The following is a 19069-nucleotide window of genomic DNA, read 5'->3' as shown; positions in this document are numbered from 1 at the left end:
AGAGATGACAGATGAAACCTTACGTTAAAAGCAAAGCCTCGTTTCCTGTAATACATTAAACTGTCATCCAAAATCTATTTAACTTCATGCCCAACAGCTGCTATTGCTCCCACACGCGAATGCTCGATGCACTGAATTTTTCGTGTTCTGTAACTAAAAATTACATAAGCTTTTTAAACATTCATCGTTCCATCATAATATATTTTTAAGTAAATATGTTTTTGTTAATTGCTCGATGTAGCAATTTTAATGGACATAAGTGTTTAAATAAAGATAGAGGGAGGCGGAGAAATTAAGTGAGAAATTCAATGTTAGCTGAACTGGCGGCAATTGTATGAAACTTTTGACAGTACAATTAGCCCGACTATTGTAACATGTTTCGTTTCCAGACAAATATTAAACAAAGAATGAATTTGTATTATCTAATTTTATATGTCATCGTTTAATATTATTTTTATATTTTTAGAGAAAAAGTATTGATCTTTTTAAATTTATGAATGAATATAATTCTTAAAATGTATTTTGCTATCTTCGAGAATCATGATAGCTGTAAAAATAAAAAAATATTTAGTAAAAAATCGTAATTGCAAAGTACTTACCTTGTTTTTTTATTTTAAGAATTACGATTAAATATATCGGTCAGTGAACTCCGATAAATATTTCGAGATGTTCTGATGTCGCCACTCTTTGATTGAGATAAATGTCCTTTTATTCAAAAATACTTATCATAAGTTATTCACTTTTTGGGGGCAAGTACGAAAAAGTCGAAAAGTATACATTGAACTCCTTATAAAATTTTGCTGGAGAGATTTACGCATCGTGATATGATGCATTGTGTTTTTTAAGATGTTATTATCAAACAGATTAAAAATTATGTTTGGGTATAAAGGTTTAAGTTTTTATAATAATCTACTTTTCAAAAGAAAATTTTTAAGACAAATTTATTTTAGTCGTAAAAAACAAATATAACGTTCTATTCTTTTTTATAGAAATTATCAGATTTTTAAATACATAAACAGATAGGCTCGATATCATTTACAAATTTCTCCTTAACGGAATGATTCCAGAGACTGCGGAAATAATTTTGTTTCTGGAAGAATATGGAAAATCTTCAATGGAGGGAAAAAAGAATGGTAAAATCCTAAATAGAGGCAAAATTGATCTAAAAGCTATGGAAAAGGAATCCTCAATTTATCTTCGATAAGTGATATATTCCGTAAAAACATTTCAGCAGAAATGTTTCATTCGCAGTGGCGTACACAAGGATGTGCAAAGAATGCCATCCCATAAGGGCAAAAAGGCTTAGGGGACCCTTGGATGTCCTTCTCAACTATACTGGTGGACAAAATTAAGGGACGAAACACATTTTCCCACTTTTCTCCTAAAATAACAGAAAAAACCTGGATAATTAGTTGCCATATAATGTCACTTTGGCGGTGGTGTCGCTGAAATGAGTTTACGTATTCTTGTAGGCGTTGCTACGCCAGCTGGAGGTATAAAATTCTCGTCCAGTTGCTCAGCTCATTCCGCTCTGCAACAGGATAGTGATTTTTGTGTCTTTCTTGAATAGTCTTGTTATTTTTTTCTTTTCTTTTCTTTTTTTCTGTTTTTGAAGTGAAATGAGTACACATCATAGCTTAGACGAAGGATTGATATGGAGAATCGTGGGTAGGCTTGAGGGAGGGCAGTCCCAATCTCAGGTTGCAAGAGAACTGGATGTAATACTAAGTGTCATCTCTAATTTGTGGAATCAGTTTAGAAACAGCGGGACAGTGTTCAGAAGACCAGGACTAGGTCGCCGAAGAGCTACAACGACCAATGATGACTGGTATTAGATACTTTCAACCAAGCGCTAGACGATGTCTGCAGCCACATAATTGTCTCGTGACCTCGCTACTGCCACAAAAACATAAGTTTCGAGGAAGACAGTTGCCAGAAGGTTTTATGAGACAGACTGTATGCCAGAAACCCTACTATTTGCATCCCACTCACCCAATCCAATAAAAGATAAGAGAGCGTTTACCAATGGTGCATACAACAATAACACTGGACACAGCTTCAGTGGGTTAATGATCTCTTAACGGATGAGTCCAGATTCAGTCTACAACCTAATTCTCGGCGATCATCGATATGAAGTGAACATGGGACCCGATACCATTCCGGCATTATCGTGGAAAGGCCCAGCATGGTGGTGGAGGAATGATGGTCTGCGCAGGGGATCATGCAAGATACCCGCACACCGCTTCATGTGTTTTACACTGGTTTCGTAAATACCTAGAGGTACAAGCAGGAGATCCCAGAACTTTTAGGGGTGCTGTTGGCTCTGAGTTCACTTTTATGGACGACAATGCACGACTACATAGGGCCCACACAGTGGTCCCACCGAATGGGCAGCCAAATCTCCTGACCTTAATCCTATTGAACATACTTGGGATGCTCTCGATAGGACTATTGCTATACGCCAACCCCCAGCCAGAACCATTCAGGAGTTAAAACATGTTCTAGCGGAGGAGTGTGCGCAACTTCCACAGGGGACTCTCTAATTAACAGCATGGCTATCGTTGTGCATGCTGTCTGTCAGAGGCGACCACACACCATATTAGACATATTTTCTCTGCCATCTTTCAAACTCAAATTTGGACATTTGGACCACGTTGGCTTTTTTTCAACTCTATGAGAGTATTAAAAAGAATATTCAAAGGAAAACGAAAAAAGATGCTAATATCGGAAGAGTGCAAGGAGATTTGGTTAATATATATGTATGCAGCTAAAACTGTTACTTGATTGCTGATTTGTGCATAAAACGAATGGTCAAAAATGATTTTCGTGTTATGAATTAAAACTGTTAACCAAGACATGTAATTCTAAATTATATTCAGCTTGAAAAACAAATTAAACTGATTAGATTATGTATTGATGTTAGGCGTCCCTAGTAAATATTTGCTACCAAGGTCTATTTTCAATATAGAACAGAGTTTGCAAAAGTTAATGTTCCATCATTCAACTATGAAATAGCAACTTTCCTGGGTTTCCCCAAATTAGGGATAAAAGTCAGTAGAAAATAGAAAACGCTCTTTTGCATTACCCAGTATCTTATCTGAAAATTAACAAAGGCGACCCCCTAAAGGAAAGGATTCAAAAGTCTTTAGTAGTTTCCCTTTGCTCCAGCTCAAAAAGACGTGCAAGCGCATTGCTATTTACCTCCTTTTTAAGTGAAACCTTTCAATCTTTTACAATCTTTTAAAGGCAAGGGTCATTTATAATCAAGAGAATTATAAATACAAAGAAACTTAGATTTTAAAGAGCATTCATTAGCTACTGAATCTTCACAAAGTTTGCATGGAAAGGTATGGAAGTTTTTATTTAATTAATTAAACTGTAATAAATGATTTACTAATTAGAAAATCTTCCTCGATTAAATACGTATAAAAATTTATTAATATGTTTATTAGTTTTGCACAGGGACAGTGGGGAGCGTTGTGTAGATGATTTACATAACCCCTCCCCTACTATGCAGAAACCATTTTCATAACATAATTTATTTTAAGGAATTTCGTATTTGGATGTACACACACAGAATCAATATGTAAACAATAAGCCTGCAGGATCTTTTTGAACATTCTGTGTTATATAGTATACAAATTAACATTCCGTCTTTCCAAATTTTGTGAAAAAACGCTTTAGTAAATTCGAAATAGATATTCAGGCGGTTTCAATGTTGATAATTTTTACAAGAGAAATCTGAATAGAATTTTTAGCAATCACACTTTTTTAGTAATTAGTTATTATGCTTCTAGCTGTATACAAAGTAAATTGATTTTGCAAGAGATGTATAAAGCATTTTTAATTTTAATCTGTAGTAATAAGTGTTCAATACACATGAAAGGATTAGTAAACCTGTATGACTTTCAATTAAATCAAACTCCAACTACAAGAAATTGACACCAATAACATTAGATTGTATTAAAAAATTAAATTAATGATTTTGCTTCTCTAAAAGAAGACTAATCAAATTACAGGCACAAGATGATTGAATCACAAGATAGATGCTTAAAACAGGTATAATAATTTTCTACTACAGTATTATTTTATTTTTATGCAATTATTTTGTATATTCATTTATTTCTGTATAATTCAGTGCTATGATCGAATAATAAATAAATGTATTTTTTAAATATAAATATAAGAAGTAACTGGGCATGATTCGGGTACATAATTTGGAATATACTTTGCAAATTAAAAGAAGAATCGTGACATGTTATTCGAAATTCCCAATTTTTGGAGCATGTCATTTGCAGCTTTTAATTTTGTTCGCATATTTAATGCTTTTAGCATTTCCATGTAACCAAAATTTATTAATATGAATGATTCGTACAGTTTAATATAATGTGTATTGCGTTGGTTCACTATAAACGGTGTATCACTTTTCAAGTTGTTTCCACCAAATATTATCGCCCCGTATTATTTTTAAAGAAATTAAGTAATAAAGAACCTGCATGTACGTTCCTCGCATTGTGAAAAAACGACGGTACCTAGAGCCATCAAATTCTGAATAACGTAATTCTTCACCAGAACATGTCCTCCTGGAAGCCCGAATTTTAAATTTCCAGTTGGTTTTATTATTTATTTTATATTTTGCAAAACTTTAATGAATTTAGGCAAACAAATTCAACGATTTGAACTGAGAAGTTAGTAACACTGTGCGAAATAAAACAATTTTACCTCCAGCTTGCCAGACTGTTGCATTCGGAAAAATGTTTAGTTATCTTTAAATTTTAACTAACATGCTCTATGAAAGCAATTTGTTGCCGCTGCAGAAAGTAAAATTCTTCTTTATCTTCAACGTATGACAGTGTTGCCATTCATTAAAGACTAAGAGACATTCAAATTTAATCTGAAAGGTTATTAATAATAAATTATGTGATTTAAAAACAATAAGCACGGTTCTTAAAATATTTTTTCTACATTTTAATGTGATTTATTTAAATATACATGCATTAAAATCATGAAATGTTTGATTAAATATTTAATATTTTTATGAAATAACACTAAAATCATCATATAGTTTTTCTATTGTAAGTATTTTAGGCGTTTGGCCGCACGAGCGACTAGTTTTTAAAGAAATAATGTAGCTAATATAGAGACATAAACTCTAACACTCTATCGGGAATTCTGGCCCACCAGTGGCCGAGCGGTAAAGTCGCTGAACACTGGTAGTTCGGTCCGAGGTTCTAATCCCGCGGACGGGCTGGCTGCAGGAGCGTTTTCGTGGCTTTCCCCATGTGTAACGTGTATACGAGCCAGTTTCCCTTAGAAAGTCCTCCACGAAGGCATCCCTTCCCTTAGGCAGATAGCCCTCGTGTGCTTTGCCATAATTAAATACACACACCTATCGGGAATTCTAATGATATGTTGTTCTTAAATATTTTGTGATTTTGTTGTTGAATTGATGTTTATGTGGCTTGAGTTAAGTGACGATAATTTTTATGAAATAAACTTAACAGATAAAAATAGTAATAATGAAAAGACAGAAAAAAATTACTAGTCGTTTTACTAAGAATACTGAATATTAACATGAAAAACTGAGGAAAGACCGAAAAAAATAAAAGTTGTACCAATACTTATCATTCATCAGGAAATCTAAACTTCTTCTTTTCAGCTTTTAAAACTTTGTGATTTTTGGTATTAACTGTATGTGGCATAAGTGCGAAGAAAACGATGCTTAATAATAAAGCTAAAAAGAAAAGAAAAAAAAAGAAAGGTTAGTAGGAGTGAGAGCAGGAGTAGACCGGTTAGAGTGAAAGCTCAGGGAGAGTATAAAAAATCCTAGCAAACCCTTTTGGGTGGTAGTTAAAACCTTTCAGAATTTTTTTTTTTTTTTGGTATACTGTAAATATATTGGAGGAAGAGGCAAAAAATGTTTTGCATAAGGAGACAAGAATTCTAGTTATGCCACTTTTCAATAGTTAGAAGTGGTTTATAACTGTTACTAGAAAATATCATCAAAAATAAAGTTGTTAATGTTTCATCTTTTTTTATTTTTATGCTATATCTTTCTTAACTCTTATTTCGATATGAGAAGAGTCCACCTAGCTTTATTTCAGCTAATGCACTTAAGGGTTGATTTAATACAATATTTCAGTACGAATTCCAGTAATACTTTTTATACCATTTCTTTGGGTTATGCTTCTTTTCAGTTTTTCTCAAAACTTTTTGATCGTCCCATTTGACCCATCTCCATGGGTTAGGTAAGAAACGTTCCCCTTTCACCCTTTACATTCAGGGTTAATGATAAGCCTGAAAAATATGAGCTGACTGTATAATACGTATGAAATGATATCATAAAGATGCTCCGCCACTGAAATTTCGTAGTCACTCATTGTTTGGATATAACATTAATATACACTTGTGTGCAAAACTTAAGCAACAATGTAAAGTTTAATCAGATAACCATGAAATTGTGGAAAAGGAGTTCTTGTGATACATATCTGCCAGGATCATTTGTAACAACAGCTGCCTTTGTTTTTATGTGACCAAGTTCACAATTAATTTCAACTTCAGCTAACGGTAGACACACTAAATGGTCATTTAATAGATATTGTACCCAGACATGTTCTCCAGTCATTTTTGCGTTATCTATGTATTTCCGACAAATAACATCAACAGTGGCTCCTGTGTCTCGAAGAATAGGCATTTCATGCCCATTAACTAAACCGTTAATTGTATATGTCTTTAACAAATCATCATTCGAAAATACGCAATTTACCTTTTCATTTGGTTTTAAGCGAGGGTACTGAGGCTTAAAATGTTCGTATGAACCACACTCGAAACAACATGGTCGATATCTTTTGTCATATAAATTTTCTTGGTTTGTGTTTTGAAATTGACTTTTTTGTCGGTGATCTTTCTGGTATTTTGAATCATCCCATTTATCAAAATGCTTAAAATGAGGCGGATGCTCTATTTTTTTCCGCAAAATTATCGGAAAGAGGTTTAAATGATCCTTTGTTAAATCTCTCAGTTTGACTGGCAGAAAATTTCGGTTTTATTGGTTTTCTGACATCTTCAAAATTTTCAATTTTCTTAACCATCTCAGTAGGTGAAATTATAGTTGTCCATTGATCCATGAAATGTTCTTTGAAATCAGGAGAAGTACGCTTTTTTATTTGATCAACAAGCATGAGATCTTTTAGCTGTTCAAAAGTTTTAATGTTTAATCCGTTAAGTCATCCTTCTAAATAATTCTTTAATTCATAGTAGAAATCATACCAAATACTTTCAGTAGATTTTTGGTGTTTATTAAATAGTTGTCGTAATTTTTCCGCACTTAATTTAAATCGTTGTAACAGTAAAGTTTTTACATATTCATACTTTTTCGCGTCCTCTTCTGGTTCACTAGCAATAAGCTGAACAATGTCGGGAGGCAGCAATGAAATAAGTTGAGTCACTTGATTTTCAGCAGGTATATTCATTATTTTAGCTTGACGCTCAAATAACACCAGAAATAAACTTATTTCATCTTCTTTAGGGTTGAAACGTGGCATGACATCGTGAATTCTGATTTTTAAAGGCTGGTCAGGTAACTGCGTAGTTTCTACCGGCTGTGCTGTGGCAGCCATTGCTTCCAGTTGAAGTTTCTGTAGCTCAAAGGCTCTAATTCGCTCTTCTCTTTCAAGCTCTTCTTTTCTTTCTTCTCTTTCGCGTTCTTCTCTTCTTTCTCTTTCTCTTCTTTCTCTTTCGCGTTCCTTTTGTCTTTCTTCCCTTTCGCGTTCCTTTTCTCTTTCTTCTCTTTCGCATTCTTCTTTTCGTTCCCTTTCTTCTCTAATTGCAGCCAGTAGTTCTCGAGTAAACTCCTCATCATAATCGGGACTTTCAGTAATCAGTTTATGCAATTGAGCAATCTTAAATTCAGGTTTCACGGTTAAACCTAACTCTTCTGCTAGTACTTTTAAATCCTGTTTTTTACTCCTAGCTAAGAATGACATGTTGACACAAGTTACTTTTAATAGGCTTCCTTTTGAAATTCAATCTAAAATCTCGTACTTGTATTAAAAATATATAATTTCTGGCGAGATTTAATTTCTCGAATACGAAATTCACACTAACCAATTGGAGAGAATTATTTAAACAACTTTGCCAGGTTGGCACAAAATAATTTAATACTACGTCGAGTTGACGTTTTAACTCACTATTCACAAGCCTCGTTAGCTATAACTATATAAACACCTTTGCCAGTTAGGCAATACAATGGAATTTTACCAACGTCAGTTTGACGATTTTACTATCTATCTCCACGCCTGGTTGGCGATAACAAAAACAATTTTTGCCAGTTTGGCAATACAACTTTTAGAATATGCAATCTGTAATACGTCGGGATGACGTTACTATCTATCACACGCCTGGATGGCGAGAACTAAGAAAAAAACCTTTTGAAAAATTCTGCAGTATAATCAAATCACACTACGTTAGTTTGACGTTGCTACTTATTTTCCACGCGCCTGCTTGGCAACAAATTCAAAATTCAGCTAGCAGTTCTTTTTTTTTTTTATAAACGCCGGGATGGCTTACACATATCAATTATCCATAAAAATTCAATACAAATAAAAGTTAAGCATAAACAATAATTTTAAAATACTTCTTTACCACAAATATCAATTATAAATTTAAGCTGAATATTTTTAGTGTCAGTTATTTTAAACAAAATCTTACACGATAAACTATAATTCTGAAACAATCTATTAAAATTCAATAAAAGCTTTTTTAAGAAAACCCAAAGTTATTCTTATCTTCAGAGATCAGCAGTATCCTGTATTGACAGATTTTTGCTCGGACGCAAGTTATAGAAGCACAGAATGATCACCTTTGAATGATCCGCTTCAAATCTGGCTTTAAAACGGCAGACTTCTTACATCCATTTCTCCTTGAAATAAACAAACTAGGCAATTGGTATTAGCAAACTTGTTCTAAAAAAATTCAGCAAATTTCTGGGATTAGGAGACCAGCACAATCAAAATTGATAATTGCACTCCTAATTTTCAGGATCTCGGTGGAACCTCCAATTAATTAAGACTGTAATGTATTTTGCAGTAATTTACAAAACAGACAATCTTCTTAGTAGAACATAAACTTTATTTCTAGTTCACGGTGATAGACAAATTTTATACAATTCTTAAGTGGCAAAATTTGCATACTACTCCCTAGCTGGTAAAATCTTCAGAATCCTAATCTTTTTAAAACAATATCTCACGTTACTCAGTAACGGTTTAATAAAAATATGGCGTTGCCACTTCAACAATAATTACATTTATTTATTAAATAACAAGATATTACAATGTCCACTGGACGCCTGATCAATGGAGGGTGGTTCTCTTTACGAATGAGTCCAGGTTTAGTCTAGAAAGCGATAGTAGGTGTTATTGTACTGTAACCATTGTATTGATTTTTGCACAACCATGCTTTCTCCATCGTTTAAATACTAAGTGTTGTCTCTCATTTCTAAATTTCATGTCTCTCAAATAATTTTTGAGGCATTTATAAAAAAAAAAAAAAAAAAAAAAAAAAAAAAAAAAAAAACCTGTTGCTTAAGTTTTGCACACCAGTGTAGTAGTCACATCTAATACAGTAAATATAAATTCTTGTAGTACTTAATTGCAATTCAGTGCTACGAACACTTGTAGAAATTGCAAGTAATATACCTATCGGAGATTTTAATAAAATCAATTAATTATTTATGACTAATTTAAATCATGGTGGAGAATTTTGAGCCATATATAGAGATACCGGGTTCTATGCCTGTACGTTAAGCACAGCTAGTATATGGCGCTCAAATATATGATATGTTCCGCTTTTTCGACAGAAATAAGTCTTTTTGCTACCTACGGATTATCCCGTCAACCGTGAACGTTGCCTAACATCAAGCCATCAATGTTGGTGGAGATCTTGCCAAAGTTGCGCCAATCGTTCTTACGGAATTCTGAAAGAATTGATGCCTGCTTATTAATAAACAATCAGTACTCGATTCGCTTTTTTTTGCACTTCCTAAAATGGCTTTCGTCGATCTCCACTATTTTTAAGACCCTCCGATTTTACTGGAATCCTTGTTTAGAACGCTATGAGTATAGTTTCCCCGCAGCTTATTGTTATGACTCCTATTAAGTTTAGTATTTCCCGTTTATTATTATTTAAGAGCTTGTTTTGTTTGTTAAGTTTGATGTATGAATCTGGTAACCAGTTTCATATGTTGTGATCGGGGAATTCCCGTTCTTCTAAGCAAGCAGCAGTTAAGTTAGTTACATTACTGAAGTACGGAATGTTTATCATCAAGATGTACGAAACACTTTATCTTTACACTAAATTCTACATGTAAATAATCGTCTGTATGTGTTCGTAAATAAAATAAATTGGATATAAAACCAAATCTGATTTAAAATCAAAACAAAACTGGCGTCTGCGACAGGATTTGAACCCAGGGACGAAGAGTTGCCATCTGATTTGCAATTACGTTATCGAAGATAGGCTAAACATTTAGATCTTGTTCAGAAATGTCGAATATCTCGAAGGATATTGTATGGAACTTTCGGAAATGGCCAGCTTACACATATTTGCTGATGCTTCGTCTCAAGGGTATGCTCGCTGTGCATTTCTATGCTGTGAAGAAAGGGAAGAAGTGAAAGTTTCAATGATTTTGGCAAAGGCTAGAATAGCTCCGGTTAAGAGACCGACAATTCCGCGACTGGAACTTTTAGGAGCTGTCATAGGAGCTAGAATTGGTTCAACAATATTAGAAAATTTGAATTTTCCTTTGAAGACATATTTTTGGACGGACTCGATGATCGTCTTGGCATGGATTACAAAAACAGAACCATAGAATACCTTCATTGGAAATCGAGTGAAAGAAATCAGGAAACTGACCAATATAGATGATTGGAGACATGTTCCTGGAGACGTCAACCCAGCAGACTTACCTACCCGAATTTGTGACTGGTCAGACCTTCTGCAGAGTCAATGGTGGCAGGGACCAACTTGGTTGTATGGAAGGGAAGAGCCAATATCGGAATTATCGATTCCAGAGCAAGAACTTCTGGAGAGACGCAAAACAGTTGTCATAAATTTAGTTAGTGAAAAGGAAAGGAAATTTAGTAAAAGATTTCTGTAATTTTCAAGCTGCAAAAGAATTCTCCGCGTGACTGCTTATGTTTTGAGATTTTGTAACAACATTAAGACAAACTCTATGAAGCTGAGAAATGAGATTTCATGTGAAGAGATTGAAAGGGCAGAAAATACTCTGATAAAAATCATCCAATCTGAATGGCCTTCTGAAATACGTGAGAAGTATAAAACTACGATACAATTTTACACAGAAAATGGAATTCTGAAGGTTCAGACAAGACTCATTCTTAGTCAAGATCCAGAGGATTTTACACGTCCCATAGTTTTTCCAGACAGTCCAATTCTAGAGAGATTGATATTGCATACCCACCTCTCTTTGATGCACGCTGGAGTATTAACGACACTAACGCAATTAAGAGAAAGATTTTGGATTCTGAAAGCACGGAGAGTTGTTCGAAGAGTTTTACGACAATGTATACAATGCAAGAAACTAACTTCAGGAAATGTTAACCCAGATTCAGCGCCTTTGCCTCCTGACAGAACACAACGAGTTTCAGCATTTCAAGTAACTGGTGCAGATCTGGTTGGACCTCTTTTCTTGCGTGGAGGGAGCAGAGCGTGGATTCTCCTTTTCACGTGTGCTGTCTATCGAGCAGTTCATCTGGAACTAGTTTCCTCCCTGACCACTGAAGCATTTATGCAAGCATTATGCAGATTTTGGGCAAGGAGAGGAAGATGTTCTTCTCTTTATACTGATAATGGTACCAACTTCACAGGAGCTGCAAACGCTTTGAAATCTTTGGACTGGGATTTCATTCAAAGAGAATGTGCAGTAATTAAAATCAAGTGGATATTCAGCCCTCCATCTGCCCCATGGTATGGCGGGTTTTGGGAAAGAATGGTTCGTTGTATCAAGGAACTTCTTCGAAAGTGTTTGGGAAAATACTGTGTCACATATGAAGAAATGTTGACTTTGCTCAGGACGACCACTGACATATTGTCAGACATTTGTCATTTGTCAGACGACCCTAGCGAATTGAAACCACTTACGCCTGCTCACTTTATTCAAGATTTAGGGGAACGAGAAACCATTGATTTGGATTTAATTAATTCTCAGCACTTACTGAAACGTGTAAGTTGTCTTCATACTTTACGGCTAAATCTACGAAAACGTAAGGAATATCTTGGAGAATTAATAAGAAGTCCTAAATCATCTTCACGGAGAAAAACTATTTCTCCAGGAGAAATTGCTCTAGTTAAATCAAAGAATCCAAACAGGATAAATTGGCCTTTAGCCCATGTAATTGAACTGTTTCCTGGTAAAGACAATATTGAACGTGTTGCAAAACTACGAGTCGCCAATGGTGAAATCATACGGCCCCTCCAGCGCATTTATCCTTTGGAGCTTACTTTGGAGCTTACATCAATGAAGTTATCGGCTTCTCAAAAAATTGAGACCATCCCAGAATCAGAAACTTGTGATAACGAAATTCCGCAGAGTGTAAGGGTAGCGCGCAGCGGTCGTCGAGTAGTGCCTGTTAAACGTATGGACTTATGAACTGTTATTGACTTTTTTCTTAGACTTTCATAATTGTAATGTCATGTGTTAAAATTTATGTCTGTTATATGTATATGTTACCGTGAAAGACCGAAATTGGAGAATGTCGACTTTCACCGGAGAATGTCAACATTCACCAAATACGTCGGTGAAAGATCGAATATTGCATTACATTCTTGTACGTTCGGACCCTCACCGGTGTATGTCGACAGTCACAGGTATGTTCTGGTGTAGGTCCAAAAGAGAGGTCATAAAGTATCATAATAGTTTGTATTGTTGCAATAAATAACATTTGAATCACATAATTGAGTAAGTTTTTTATTACTATTATTTTATTTTCTCATTTAGAACTTACTGTATAATTAAGTTTTTAACTTCTATTATTTTCCTTTCTCATTTTGAATGTACCGTGGGTTTTAAGTTCTTATATTCTTAAGTTCTTATTTTAACTCTTAAGTGCGTTTTTTCGCGACTGAATTACGGAGAAGAAAATATAATATTCTTATATGTTGAACATTCACCATTAGTACATGGTAAATGTCGACATTTATCGGTGTAAGTCAGAAATAAGAATATTTGGAAAATATTTCGGACATACACCAAGCGACTAGGTGATTGTTGACATTCACCGGTGAAAGTCGACATTCTCCGGATTTCGGTGTTTCACCGTAACATATGCATTTTCATTACTTCATTTTGCATTGTTTTAAGAAAACATGGCTGCAATGCAAAGGAGGGGAGGATGTTATGACTCCTATTAAGTTTAGTATTTCCGTTTATTATTATTTAAGAGTTTGTTTTGTTTGTTAAGTTTGATGTATGAATCTGGCAACCAGTTTCATATGTTGTGATCGGGGAATTCCCGTTCTTCTAAAGCTGTAGTTCAGTTAGTTACATTACTGAAGTACGGAATGTTTATCATCAAGATGTACGGAACACTTTATCTTTATACTACACTCTACATGTAAATAATCGTCTGTATGTGTTCGTAAATAAAATAAATTGGATATAAAAGCAAGTCTGATTTAGAGCGGCAATAATTTGTCTGATTTGATTTGATCAAAACAGTTCTAATCTGTTACAGTGTTGTCGATCATATTCCGCTGGCCCTATCGTATCTATTATTAAACACTTTCTTATGGTAAGGTGTCATAACCTTGAAAATAAATCATGCTTGCTGTTCTGTAGATCTCGGGTCCTGAACTGTATTTACGTTGTGAAAAATGCAGGAAAAATGTGGCAGTAACAGCTAATTTATATCCCTGTTTATAAAAACATGAAGTGGCTCATCGAGACCGATGGGGTTTACATCAAACGAAAGCGTAGATAAATCACTGGGTCGTTACCTCACGCTTAACCATAATTAACACTAAATCGCGCTTTTTGGTGACAGCATCGTGATCGACGGGATAATACCTAAGTACAGCATTTTCTCCATCTTATAAAAAGGCCCTGCGTTATGGGTTTTCTTCATTATACATAGAATTTCTTTCGAATTATTTATAACGTAACAAATTAATATTGTGAGTTATATTTTTAAAGAAAGTTATCTTTAAAGTTATTATTTTTAAAGAAACAGTGAGAGGATTTTTTCGCTAACAAACATCCGATGGCAAAAAACACAACGGTTTTGATGCGGAGTTAATGAAGTCAGTCTGGACACATAATACCATTCTACTCACATAATACCATTTGAATTTGGCAGGAAGAAGGGGAATTATTTGTTTGGGAAAAAAAGGGAGAGAGAATGGGAATTCTTTCATAATAAGAAAGAAGACTAAAATGCCATAATTTTTTATATTTTCGTCATGAGTATCTGCAAAAGGGAAGAAAAGGCTTTAAGAGCATGATTTTTTATTGTCATATCCAGTAAGCTTGAAATGGTAAAATCTAAAATAGGATATCAATTTCCTTGCCAACTTCTACCAATAACAATAATCAGCATAATCTTATTTTTAAAAATATTTATGAGAAATATGCATAGCTATTTTCATTTTCGCTATATTCTATAAAAATATTGTTGTATGCGCACAGGTTCGTAATAGATTGAATGCACAAGTCGGATAAAAAGTTAATAAAATTTATTCTTATCACAAGAAATAAAAGAAAATGCTGAATTTTTTCCCTAGAGATATTCGTATAATATCACAGTATCACGCAATACAATCAGTAGCTATAACTTAAACTACTAAAACGTTAAATAAAACGCAATCCAAAGCGCAGAAAAAGCTAATCCGATTTCACCGCGAATTCGCTACAATTAGCATCAACAACTAAGTAAACAACTGAACTGAGATGTTTCTCTTCGGCTTTTTAAATCTTTTTAATCGGTCACAAGAAGGTTCTGGTAATTTCTGTTTTCTTGAGGTTTATGGAAAGCAAAAGAGTAGAATTACGATTACAGCTAACTTACATTTATTCAATTTAAATATAAATTACGAGATAGCTATTTATTGAATGTTAAATACGCGTACTCCTGTATTTTTACTTTTCCGGCGTAGCTTTCTCTTAAAATAAGTCTCGTGCTGCATTGCGCGGGAATATAAAACAACTTTAATTCTAATTCTAGTAAAAATAGCTAAACACTCAAAAAGTCTATAAACACAGAGAAAAGAACCTTCCACTTCCATAATTTGAGGTTCACGTATTAATGATTCAGCTGCCTTCGACAATAGAATTTTCGGCAGCTAAAGGGGAATTTCATAATTTCAGGGAAGGATTGTGGTCAGTATTTTATTTACCTGTTATGCCTTTAATTTTAATTTATTATTATGAAAACCACTTTTATTCAAGTTTTGGCATTTATCAACATTTTCTATATTTTTTCTTTTTTAATCTATAAAACACATTAAAAATAATCTAAATTAATTCTAATAAGTCTAGAAGTGGTGAAAGGGGTGTAAGAGGAAATGAAAGGTTGAGAACTACTGGTGTGATATTTAACTGAAGTCGGTTATTCCAAGGTCACATACTTCCGTTTTGAAACATTAGAAGAAGGAAACATGTATTACCATTCTATAAAATCTGTGTTTTTTTATCTTATTTATTTATTCATATTTTTTAAATAAAGATTTAAAAGTAAAAAATATTTGATTTGTTCAATGGTAGTATGGTACTCTAACATCAAAATGATTTGATACCCAAATTGTAATGCCACCAGCGGCCGAGCGGTAAAGGCGCTGAACACTGGTAGTTCGGTTCTAGGTTCGAATCCCGCAAACGGGCTGGCTGCATGGGTGTTTTCGTGGTTTTCCCCATTTGTAAAGTGTATACTAGCCAGTTTTCCTCAGAAAGTCCTCCACGAAGGCTCCCCTTAGGCAGACAGCCCTCGTGTGCTTTGCCATAATTAAATACACCAACCCCAAATTGTGATGCGTAAAATGCGTTTATTATAAAGTCTTCTCTTTAAATGTATACCCGAATATGGATAGGGGAAAAGAGAGATTTGAAAACTTGATCAATGAGTACACGCTATCATTTTACTTGATTCAAAAGCCAAGAGCTAGAAATATTTTTTTATAAAAATATTTTTAGCAAAGCTATATAGCTATTGTAATTACTCTATTATAATCTTAGTTAATCAGTAATGTTAATTAGGATGCTTTTTATATCAGATTTGTTAATTCATGTCTAACAGAACCAGACTGTAGGTTTTTGTAACCATAAACATTCATTTTATGTGTAACTGAATGACGTTAAAAACTCAAAAGGACTTTTTTCTATTATGTTTTGTCAATATAGTATGCATATGGTAAGACTTGATTTCTTACCAGTTTGTAAAAGTTTGGCAATCTAATTGAATATTATCCTTTGGAAACAATTTTCTCATATTGTTGCCATCCTGTACTATGGCTGAATTTATTTAACTAATTAATGATTTGTTGTTACTCGTTTTAAAAAAGATATTAATATTTCCTAACACTTTTGTACATTTTTATATTTATTTGGTGTTATATGGCAGCGGATAGTTGAATATTAAACTTTGCTCTATTCTGTAGTCAGTTTAAACAGGTAATGGTAGATAAGCTATATGTTTGCCGTTATCGGTTGCGACTATGTTAAAAAAATAATGAAAATGATACTTAGAAGCTTTTTTTTTTAAGTAAAACAATTTTTAATAATTAAATTTTAGCTTTTGAATAATAATTCGGAATACGTTTAATGGTTACTGTTTATATCGTTTGAACCATTCATAATACTTTTTTGTTATATCTTCTATACTTTTCATGTTTACGCATTTTATTTTGAGAGTAGACACATTATCGGGTGTTTTTTAATAATTATTTTAAGGTCTCTTTTAATTAACATTACTAGGGAACTGAAAAATTTTCTTTCTTTCTTCGTCCAAATAATATTAGTACATATTTATAATATTATACATGCTTTTAAGTGTTAATAATAAGCCTGTGTTCTATAATTTTGCAGTAGAATTTAAACTTGATTTGTTTCTTTATAAATGCATCCACTTTTTTTTCTTTTTGTTTGTTCGTTTTTAGCTTCAGAGATTTATTTTATGTTGTGTGTATGTAGATTGTATGTTTCAAAATTTTAGGTACAATTCCGTACCCATCTGTTTCATATAAAATAATACATTTTTATGGATAGAAGCGTTTTTAAAAAAATTATCAGGAAACTCATTTGAATTTACTTTCTTACGCTCCGTAAAAAGTGTTATCTGTATGATAGAGTTCTAATTTTTACACTGCTAAAGAGACAATAGGTGAAACTGAAGGAAAATGCATTAGCATAACTATACTAATTTGTATCTTAGCAGAGTATAAAGCGGCTTAGAGACTATAATATTTTGCAATTAAACTTTCTAGATAGCAATGTAACTTTCCAGACAACAACAATACTTTACCGCAAATGAACAGAAAAACAATACATAATATATATATTTAAGATAATGTGTGTTTTATATTTAGAAAATAAGAACTATTTTATAAAGAAAACGAGAATCTTACAATATATCTGGGAGGGGACGGGGAGTTACTGGGACAGGTATTCTGTTGGAATAGTAAAATAGCTTGAAATATAGTACTTTAGAAATGAGACCTTGGCTCTAGTGTAGAATTGGGTGCGCCTTCCATTAGCGACATTTTTAAAAAAAAATTTGGCGATGAAACCTCACTTTTGGTTACCTTGATATTTTTAAATGTGTTTTAGCTTCTTGATTTTATTTAAATGAAAATAGATTGATACACATCAATACATGGACAAATTTAAGGAAGTGCGCAATGCCTAGTTTGTGCAATTCTAGGATGTTTTTTTAAGTGAAAACAGACCGATGTGTTTGTGCAAGGATGTGTTTGTGTGTGGACAGAGAGTTTGTGCAATTCTGTGACTTCTTATTTTGGTTTTATGCAGCGGCCATCTTGAAATTGTGCCTTCCTGGCGCCAATCTTGGCGTAAACAAATAATCGTCAAAAAACAAAAGGCACCCAATTGTAAACTTTTTACCGAGAGCTTTTGCAGCAATAAAAGATAAGAAATGAAACATACCTGATTTTAGAGCGCAGACAAAAATCAAATGTTACGTGTATTATAACTCACTGACGTGTATTATAATTTTAAAAAATGTTTGCTTAGACATATTGTCATTCCCTACAATGTATTTTATTATTTTGTGCACACGAATTATTCCCTTATATGAAATAGTAATTATTTTATAGGATCAGACAGGAGAAATTACTTGAGGCTTGAAAATGTTGCTTGAAAGTCACCTTACTCAAAATTTATCGTCAGATGAAAAGAAGGCTATAGAAGAGGTAAGGAAATCGTAATGTTAATCAGGATGTTGAAAACATCATGATGTATATTATCTTTTCTGGTTTTGCACAGAAGATGTACACAATTTCAATAATTTTTTTGTACGAGCAGATATGAATTTGTTCCTTAATATTTCGCGCGGTGTTACAGGCGATCGTGTTACGGTAGTGAACAGCAGAATGGCTACGTCTTCTACAGCTCAAATTCAGAAAACTGCAACCATTCAGAATAGTTTATAGAAAAATTTGATTAAGTTTCAGAAAATCGCTTCTAAGAAAGGAATCTTTCTAGGATCGATCACAAGTAATTTAAAAATATAGATTCTTTAAGCAAAGAGAAAAATTTTGGAACATCTCGCATTGTGAAGAACAATTTCAATGTCTTCTGCTGCTTTCCAACAAAGTCCAAGTAAATCAGCAATGAGGGCAAGTCTTGAACTTCAGATTCCAAAGTCTACACTTTGGAAAATTTTTAGAAAGCTGCTAAAATTCATTGAATACAAATTTCATTTCAAATATTGCTGCACTTAGCTTGACAATATATAACAAGGCTTTTCCACTAACACACGTAGCCATTTTGTCAACTGAGTCACGTGAAATACGATGTCGCCGAACGGAATGCTGGGAATTTCGG

The 19069-nt window shown here is 33.6% G+C and overlaps 1 protein-coding gene across 2 annotated transcripts in view; it reads left to right on the top strand.

Annotated features, from left to right (window-relative positions):
- LOC118196693 (SEC14-like protein 2) overlaps window positions 1-19069 on the top strand; it is a 105136-nt gene that overhangs the window by 22906 nt on the left and 63161 nt on the right. Inside the window, exon 2 of one of the 2 annotated variants that reach the window (XM_085810612.1) lies at window positions 18340-18435. The exons of the other annotated variant lie outside the window; for it this stretch is intronic. Coding sequence (XP_085666738.1) covers window positions 18373-18435 — 63 coding nt within the window. The 5' untranslated portion in view covers window positions 18340-18372. The remainder of the gene's footprint in view (window positions 1-18339; window positions 18436-19069) is intronic. 2 annotated transcript variants of the gene reach the window in all.

The sequence above is a fragment of the Stegodyphus dumicola genome, chromosome 2 (assembly GCF_044657685.1).
Source record: "Stegodyphus dumicola isolate Sdum_Otavi_A_Nest chromosome 2, ASM4465768v1".
NCBI classification, from domain to species: Eukaryota; Metazoa; Arthropoda; class Arachnida; order Araneae; family Eresidae; genus Stegodyphus; species Stegodyphus dumicola.
Note: the sequence above shows the minus strand (reverse complement) of the source record. Positions and strands in the feature narration are given on the sequence as shown.